General features: G+C 38.0%; 1 protein-coding gene across 1 annotated transcript; it reads right to left on the reverse strand.

The window, feature by feature from the left end:
- Positions 1-365: 365 nt before the first annotated feature.
- LOC306754490 (excitatory amino acid transporter 2-like) lies at positions 366-7351 on the reverse strand (the record flags this gene model as incomplete). Its single annotated transcript, XM_079238509.1, has 10 exons — positions 7216-7351; positions 5795-5947; positions 4375-4625; positions 4178-4286; positions 3674-3800; positions 3337-3570; positions 2736-2930; positions 2476-2610; positions 1367-1577; positions 366-437 (listed from the first exon to the last, which is right to left on the reverse strand). The coding sequence occupies exons 1-10, from the start codon at positions 7343-7345 to the stop codon at positions 366-368; spliced, it is 1617 nt and encodes a 538-aa protein (XP_079094635.1). The 5' UTR covers positions 7346-7351.
- Between the last annotated feature and the right edge of the window lie 2619 nt (positions 7352-9970).

Here is a 9970-nt window from a genome sequence, read left to right on the forward strand (position 1 = left end):
CAAGAAGCATACAGCAGCCACAAGTAAGGCCCTGAATGCTGTCAGCTGACAGATTGTTTTGCACAGGGGCATGAAAGCATAAGTACATTACAGCTTGTGTGTAGTTAGTACAGATACAAAATATAATACAAAGTGCCAAACAAGATTTGCTCCTGTGGTTTGCCAGATTGGGTAGCTGACAGTTCTCCCTTGCAGGACAGTTGTGCTGGCTTTCTCCGCTTTGCGTGTCCTCATTTAAGCGACTTTCACTTTTGGTTTTATGTTATCTTTTTTAAATTATTTAAAAAAAAAATCTTTTGGATGTGTCCACAGAAAGTTAAAGCTGGTGAAACTTTGGGTAAGGTGCAGCAACATCCGAATCTGCTTTACCCAAATTTCCATGGTTCCTCCTCAACAAGAGAGAACTCTGGAGTTTTGCCATTTTTGCCCATGGTCACCTGTAAGCAATTAGTAAGAACATCTAACTATTTGGGCCAAGGCACCAATATTTAGAAACCATTAATGGTTGGGAGCAGAGAAGCCATTGCTTTGTCAAATACAGGCCATTGACCTTGGGGTTGAGATTATTTTCTGAATCTCGAAACACAGAGTAACATTTCAAGTCATACACTGACAGAATGGAACAGTGGTTGTGTTTACATGTCATTGCATTTGACTGATTACAGTTCTCAAGAGTTGGCCATGTATTTAATGGATTCTCTCCCCAACCGAATTACAATACTCATTTTCATCAATAAACAGGCAGTGAAATCATCAAAACCTAGCTGTTTGTAATAAAAAAAATAAGCTACAGGAAAAGATCTGAGACAGGCATTTCAAGAATGTAATGAATCACTTTTGATGACATATAGTGAATCAGCAGTCTTTATGCATACCACCGGCTAAAAAATGACAAGATGTCCAATGATTGAAAAGTGTAATTTGGTTAGGGCAGCCATAAATACATGTCCAATTAACTATACAAAAGAAAAAAATTCAGAAAATAAAACAACAAAATACAAGTGAAACATAAACATGCACAAAACCAAAAAGATATTGGGTATAATTGATTTTTAAGAACACCTTCATTGGAATTCCATGACTTTTTGAACAACAGACTTTTTTTGTTCAACCCGGTATCACAAAAACTGCTTCTTCATATGACATATGGGTGAATAAATAAATAAATATGGGCATATTTATTTAGATTTTTCACCACTTCTTTAAGTAAATTTTCATGAATGAAAATATGATATTTACTATGAATGAAGACACGAGTACACCAATCACATAGAAAAAGAAGCACAGACACGAAATGAGAGACACACACAGAACTGGGAGGGGTTGTCTACATACAAGTCTCTATGTCAGTTAACGTGAAATGTACCTTGCAGTCGTCTATCAAGATTGAGTTGTGGTGAGCATATACTGTCTGGTTGGTGTTGTTTTCAAAGAATGATTGTGTCTTTGCCATCTCAAAATCTTCCATCCGGGCCTGCTGGGCATCAAAGCTGTCAAGCTCATCTTTAGAAAGGTGGTACACGATGCCTGCTCCATAGGAGTCGCCAACCACATTCACCGAAGTTCGGAAACGATCCCTGCAGGTACAAGAAAGTAATACTAAAGATATGCTGAAATTATTACCACCTAAACAAAGAACTTCCCAGGAGAGCTTCTCTTTTGTTGCTTGTTGCAATGGGCAAAATAATTACTGGTTACTTTGCTGATTTTCAAGTTATTATTATAAAGAGTTTCTGAATTGTGAAGTCCAATCTTCTTGTTGGTTCATTGGGAACAATTTGGGAAACATGCCTGATTCCGTGTATTGAATTATTAGCATTTCCTTGAGCATAAAACCATCTATTCCAGGGGTGAGCAACTCTGGTCCTTGAGGGCTGCAGTCCTGCAAGTGTTGGGCGTTTTCCTGCTGCAACACACCTGACTCAAATCTACGGGTAGTTAGCAAATCTATGCAGAGTTTGACTTAAAACTGCAGCAGGGAAACTCCCAACGCCTTGCGGAACTGTGGTTTTCAAGAACCAGAGATCCTCACCCCTGATCTAGTCCAAATACACCCACTTGAGACAAAATCAGCAGTTCAACTCTCACTATGTTTTAAGATGCAATTCTGATCACCATGCTTTATTCAGTGATATTTGTTGTGCATTATAGAGCTGAGGTTACTTCCCTCATGATTAAAACATTTGATAAAACCCTGTTATCAATTTGATACATGCTCTGAATCAACACACACCATATGTAACTCTGTGTTCTCATGGTAACCAAGATTATATTTTTTAGGAGCTTATTATGATCCATAAAAGATCCAGACAAGTTTTATACAAGTCCGTAGTAATTGTAGCCTAAAACAGGGTTAGAGGTGTCAGAGTTGATTTGTTGTGGGAAAAAAACAAAGTGCCCGCTCAAAGACATGACAACAAAGTGATGCTATTGTAATGTGTGAGGAAGTGATGACAGTGATGATGAGCAACTCACAGCAACCAGTCGACAGCAACCAGGAGGCTGATGTCCTGAGTGGGCAGCCCCACTGCTGTGAGGATGAGGAGCATGGTCACAAGTCCAGCACTGGGGATGCTGGCAGCTCCAACACTGGCCAAGGTGGCTGTCATACTAAATAAGAGACAAATGACATTTTCAACAGGAAGACACACAGAAACGTAACAAAACAAGTTCATGAGGCAGCATTTAAACCCACTTGGCAGTGTTGTAAAACCTTTCTGCAGCAGAATTCTTACCTCACAGTCACTATTTGACCCCAATCAAGCTCGATCCCATTCATCTGAGCGATGAAGATGGCAGCAACAGCTTCATAAAGTGCTGTGCCATCCATGTTGATGGTGGCACCCACCGGGAGGACAAAGCGTGTGACTCTCTTGTCGATGCCGAGGTTCTCTTCCAAGCATCGGAATGTGACAGGCAAGGTACCAGCACTGTGGCAAATAAAAAGATGAAGAAACATTTTTTAAAGGCAGCCACAAACAGTAAGCAGTGAGATTCAGGTTGCAAACTCTGCACACACTGTGTCACAAAAAAAAAAAAAAAACTGGAGAAATGAATAACTCCAAGATAAAAGATCTGCCTGATCCCATTAATAAAACATAGAGTAAAGAGAAAGTATTCCACATGGAGGCAAGGTCAGAAGCTTTTTCTTGTCAACCTTTTGACCAATTGCAGCAATAATTTTATCATTCTAATGGTTTGGACCACTTAGAAATCACATTGTATATTGGAGATAAAGTCAAATATGCTCATGCTGTGTTCTCCAGACTCAGAGAGCATTTAATCAAGCAATGCTTGCTTAAAAATGAAAATAAATTAAGCAGAAGTGCTTCATACCTGGAAGCTGTTCCAAGTGCCGTGACCCAAGCTTGGAATATTCCCATGAAAAATGTGAAGGGGTTTTCTCTTACTATCACAAAATATATTAGTGGAAGGAAAATGCCTCCGTGGATGATGAGGCCCACTATTACAGTCACCATGTACATCCCCAGCTGCCTTGCAACCACCTCCAAATCAGCAATGGAGATGATCTTTCCACAGATGAGACAGGCGATACCAACAGGAGAGTACCTGAAGACCAACATAATCTGCTATTATTATTTGATGTTTTTTTCCAGCACATGTTTATGCAGTGTACACAACAATAACAATGATGGCAGAGAAATACACTTACCACATAATTGCACCAACAAGTTTCATAATAATCTCATTCAAGACGTTGAAAAACTCCAACATTAACTTGGCTTTCTCTCCCATTTTCCCCATAATGACTCCAAAAGCAACAAAGAATCCAATCAAACCTGTTCAACACAGAACACAATAACACTCATTTGGTTCAAATGGAGGATTTAACTAAATCCTTTATGGTAATATTCTAACATATTACAACAAACCAGACAGTCTGTATGCTCTGTATGCTCATTTGCATTTACATCACAAACAAGTGTTTTAATGCAGGTTTGAACTGTCAACATATTATCAAATTATTCATATACCTGTCAAGCAGGACATTTATTTGCAAGGCTAAAGGCAAAAACTCAGAAATTTAAAACAATTTAGAAAAATTCTCAGTCAAATTTGGCCAGTTGCAATTTATTTTTTCTAAAAAACATGAAAAAAACATTTTTTTTTCTTTCTCCAGTAACACCAAGTTGTTTCTGTCGTACTTCTCACTTACCTAAGACATTCATCCCACTCTTGAACTGAAGTGACCTCTTGATTGTGAACTGTGGAGGTGCTTTGGTTCTGTTAGTGGGCACTGGCACTTTGGTGGTTACTGTCTGGATCTGGATAAGAAACAAATAAAGGGAAAAAAATCAAATGTTGTGTTTGAAAAACCAAAGAAGATAAAAAACAATGTGGGTGAATTCCTACCTGCTGGAAGCAGGCCTGCACAAGGTTCTCTGGGAAAAGATTCCTGATGAGATCAAAGAGAGCATCCACGCTGGAAACCTCGTCGTTCTTCTTTCCCTGCCCGAGATTGGCCCTCAGCTTGGGATTTCCCGGATGTATGACCAGCACCAAGATCACTCCCAGGACTGCGGCAATCACCGTGGTTGACATGTAGTACACCATAGCCCTGGTGCCCAGACGGCCGCTGGATTTGGCATCCAAACCAGCAAGTCCTGGAGGTACAACATATATTTATGCACACTAAATTAAGTCAGTACATTTCCCACACCGATGTGTTTGTCACTGGGTGATAATTTAACTACTTTATTGCTTGTCAAAACAAATAAAGTACACACTGAAAAACATTTAATAAAATTGAAATTAGAATGAGTTACAATCTTACACTGGAACAAACAGCGGTAAACAAACAGTTATAAGATTAAAAATGCAGTAGTAACAAATATATTTTATTGTAAAACTTGGTATTTTAACAGAGTAAAAAATAACTGACAGACTCAATATCAATCTATTTGCATCTAAATGAATAATATTCTGATATCACAGGAGTCTTTCCCTGAAAAAGTGGTAAGTCTTGGTTGGGAAAGTTAATTACTAGGAGTTTCCTGATGAGGTTCTGTGCAATCTAGTTGGATTCAGGTAATGTCAAAATAACTACACTTTACAGTATTAACTATACTGACACTATAAACTACAAGTGTAAGTGATTATTATTGTAATTCTGGTAATAATGCAGTTTTACGTATTCCAAATGTTCTTACATGGCAGCTGAAAATATCTGAGATTCATGTCAAGAACATAAAATGTTTGTGTTTTAAGAAAAAAATACTACTTATAAAACTTATAAACTTATTTGTACTTATAAAACACGTATCAAGATACACAGAGATTCAAGAAACAAGAAGATTTAAAACATGACAGCAAAAGTAAAAAAAAAAAAAAAAAAAATTAAAGTTCTAAAGATTGGGAAAAAAATATACAGTAAAAAATGTAATATAGACATGACAAAGCTTAGTTTAGATGTCAATCTGTTTTGATTTGTAAAATAATGAACATTTTTAATATGAGAGAAAGGTCATGTGTTTTTCAGTTGCAAAGAAATTCAATTTGTAACCAAACATTTATGACTTTACAACTACTTTTTTGTGAAATTCCCCATTTAAACTAAAATAACAGTTACGCATCATGCAAGGTTCGCACACTGTACAAAACAAAGTACTTATTTCAGACGTTTTAAGAACTTATTAGTTTACCAAAATGATATTACACCAACTCTCCAATTTTTTAGTTTTCCTTCTCAATTGTGAGGTACCAACATGTTCTGTGCAACCTGATTTTAGGACAGCTGTTTGCTGTTTCAACAGAGCATTGTTTGCTCACCCACCTGTAACCAGACTGGAAACAACAAGAGGCAAAATAAGCATCTTGAGCATCCTCATGAGGATCTCTCCAGGGAAGGCAATGATCATTATAACATCAGGAGGGAGAGGTGATATGTGGCGCAGAAGCATTCCAGCAATGGTACCAAGAAACACACCTGCCAAATTAAGAAAAGCACAAATCAAAACACAAAGCCATGAAGTATAAAGTGCCTGCAGATATTCTGGCAACTGTGCATGTGTGACAAATAAAAAAAAAAAAAACAGTTAATCACAACAAAGTAGCTTAGTTGTAGCTGTCAGTTGATGTTAAGTAGAAACCAAACAACTAAACGAAAGTGTGCAAGAAAAAACAGAGCAGATTTCATTGTCCTATTATTGCAAATATATACCTTTTTTTTTCTTTACTTCAGTGGATGCAATTTATAGAGATTTGAAAGCTGCATGAGCTACATTATCACACTCCTCCCTTTCTTTATAATACCGGCTATTTCAACACCGCAAAGAGGAAGGTGTGAGATGTTCTATATTTCAGTGCGATTCTGTAAAACGTTTTGGCATGGTGTAGCGCAGAACAGCGGCTCAGAGGTGAACACAAGAAGATCGGATATTTATAAAGCTGAGGTTTCTCTCGGTTCAGACTGTGTTTTCATGATGTGTGGGAGGATTTTCCTCTGATGTTCCAAGTTCCTCTCACAGCCCAAAGCATGAAGCAGCACTTACTGAGTCCACTGTTTGCACATGCAAGGCATGATGGGAAACACAAAGTGCTCACCTGATGTTTCTGTCTTCAAAGTGATCATATATACAGTATATATATATATATATATATATATATATATATATATATATATATATATATATATATATATATATATATTCACATTGAGTGGAAAAAAGAAACAAAATTTCCTTATTCTTTGTGTTTGAGAGCTCTTTCATGTTTTGAAACCTTTGGGTTTGACTGGGACCAAACCAGGAATGTCATGGTAATAAGAGAGATAATGGCCCACCTTCAGGTCTGAATTATTATTCACACAAACCAGGGAAGTTAAAGCACAAATGCTTTTGACGAGAATGAGATTGCTTGTGTTTAATTTTTACAGCCTCCCTGTCATGCAGAAGAATATTATGATTAAAAACAAGCTGAATGAATTTGTATGATAATGTTTTATTAACTCAGGATCACATGTAACAGGATGAGAGTGTGTCTCTGACTTCCTGCGCAGACTTTGAAGCCTGTTGGGAACTCCAACTCTCCACTGGAGGTTTTTAATCTTTGCATCTGCTCTCGTCCGCCTTCCCGGTGAGCCACGGCTCATCTTGTACCAATGCAGTGTTTGAAATCTACTTCCAAGTTCACAGAGCTCCTGAACAGACTAGAAGATGAATGGATTGCCTTTGTTAGGAGCTGCTATAAACTTACCGAGGATCGTGAGAGTGAGAACCATGTTCTTCATTATCTTTTCACAGAGCTGACTACAAGGATAATCGGGGGTGTCCACGATGGGCTCCAGGTGGCTTTCGCCCATCCTGACCTCCACTTGCTTCTGCATTTTGTTGGCACTGAAAAATACAAAACAGAAAGGGAGAGCCGGTATTGATAAGTGGCACTTAAGGTATAAGAAACTGCGATTCAGTATATTTCATACTTCTAAACATGATGAGCAATCAAAGTTGTTTTCTCATTTGCAGCATTTGGAAGTCAAATAATCTGGGTTTTATACATCCACCTCACTCTAAAGAATTTGTCACACTCTTAAAAGAAAAAAAAAGGTCGGGGCAATAGAGGACGGAGAGTTTGGTTCCCGTCAGATTCTTGTCAGCTTTTCCAAAAAATATCTTTTCTTTGAGCCAGTAAAAAGCTGGTGAGCGCTTGTGCTTTTGTCCCTGTACCATAAACTCCAGTGAAGCTCTTACATTTTGTCAAGAAACTCACTTCGACTCCTTAGACTTCATATTGATGGGAAAAAAGAGAAAAAAACAAGAGACAGAGGCTTCAGCTCACAAAAAGCTCAAACTGAGTTGCAGTTTTTGCCTTAGGTAGTGAACGAAGATTTGTCCAGTTGATTAAATTGGATATTGTAAAAAAGTTAAAGGATGCCATGTTATTGTTACAATAATGCAGACTGTTTATAATCTGCATTTTACAGAGATAATCTTTGTTTCATTTAGTACATTTGAATAATCGGAGCACTGGCTTTTACTCACGTCCTTGCCTCTGGTTCTGTTTGTGTTTGCATGATAATTTATGCTAATATGAGATATTCAGTGTTAAATCACAGAAAACTGTGTTTTTATGGAATATTAATGTAAAATCAAACAGCTGTCTGCAGGAAATGTTAATGGCTGCATTTTGGCATGCTATTTTATTTGTTAAATGGTGACTGATTCAGCCCTTATTCTTTCCCAGTTTTATGTTGAGAATGTGTCCAAAGCTCGGTATGTGTGCTGCTTAGATATCCTGGGTGTTAATTACAGTTCACAAGCTGATCCATCCTACTATGCAGTTCTTTATCTGCCACCTGATCATGATTCTGGAGCAACAAGAACATCGGGTTTGTTGTGCTCTGACTTAAAGCCTCTTTGACTAAAGATCAAACCCTCCCCTGGAAGGCTTTAAATCCCATGTAGAAGACAGACGTACATGGTTATGTAACGGTGAATCCCTGTGGTCATTTGAACAACCTTGACCAGGATGACCTAAACACCTGGAACGCAGCTTTAGCTGCAAAAAAATGCAGAATGCAAATTTCCTGAATCCAAAGACTGAAAGCTTTTTCTCCATTGAGAATAACTTCTGCAGATACGAGTGGACATTTAAAAAGAAAAACATCACTTCAGTCAAGGTTCTGTTATGTGCATACATGTACACGTACTGCACTTTTCCTTAGCAGGGGCTTGATAATTTAGCATATGGATTTGCTTTAATAAGAATAAAGGGAAAGGGAGAACATGCAAGGTGAGGACAGGGCAACTGCCAAGTCAATCAAGCCTGCCTGCTGCACTGCGCTTTGGCATTAATGAGACTTAAGCTATTTAAAGAGGATAAAATTAGCTCTTCCAGCACACAAGTGATTGAGTTATGTAACAGAAAAGGGTCGTCGTAGGAAAAGTCAAGGTGCCACCACCACCTGCTTGAAATGAGAACGCAGGACATTGTTAATTTACCTTTCAAGCCTCAGCGTCAATGCCAAATTTATAGTTTTCTGCAAGTGAAAACTAAAAGAAATGGCACGCACCTTTAAAGATCAAAACTGTTTACAGGAATGGATTATTTTGCAACATTTAAGTTGTGAAAGAGTTAACAATAAATGCTATTTTCATAAAAATAACAATATTATATAAAGACCTTTGGATGGTTACTTTCTTCAGGGTCAAAGGTTCCATGTCCTTTGTTTAGAAAGTGATGATGAAAACAGACATTTTACGGAGGCATCATATCAAATCTGTTGTACAATGCTCGGAAAATTGACAGAAGAACATTCCTGAAGGATTTATGTTTGTAAATAACAGGCAGCAGCAGTTGTTGCGTCACAGATGATGCAAGTGTGCATGATGAAAGCTGCACAAGAACTGGCAACATTCTTCTTAAGGCATCCGTTGCCAGTGTAGACTACAACCATATAACTGCATGCAACTAGAAATACTCACCAGCTCTTTGAAATGTTATTCGAGGGTGAAACTGCACTTGTGGAGAGACACTACACAGCCACGGGTGCCAGAGGAAAAGTTGACTGAGTCATGACTATGCAGCAGTAAATCCAGTCAGAACCATCAAAAGCACTTTAGTCCTCTCTGTTCTTTGAAAATTTGCAGATGAATTTCCTCTTGAGCATGTGATGTACATCCACAATCGTAGTTGTCAGTTGGTTCAGCTGTGGGGAGGTGTGGAGAGGTAAACTGATGAACCCTGAGGTCTGACAGAAGTCTCCCAGACAGAAAGGGTGGAGTCAACCTGCTCAGATTAGCAGGGAGGTGAAAATCCCGGTTGGTACTTTTAACTTTTTGTTTATCGTTTTGTTATGTTTGTTTCTTATTTTGATCTTTTTAAATAGTCCTAGCTGATCACGGCAATGCAAATATGGTCATAAGTATCAAATATAAAATGTCCAAAATATAAAGTAGGTCTCAAGCGAAGATCCTTAATATGATCAATTTGAAGGAAATTGTTGCACAAG

Source organism: Telmatherina bonti (genome assembly GCF_933228915.1).
Source record: "Telmatherina bonti genome assembly, chromosome: 1".
Lineage (NCBI taxonomy): Eukaryota > Metazoa > Chordata > Actinopteri > Atheriniformes > Telmatherinidae > Telmatherina > Telmatherina bonti.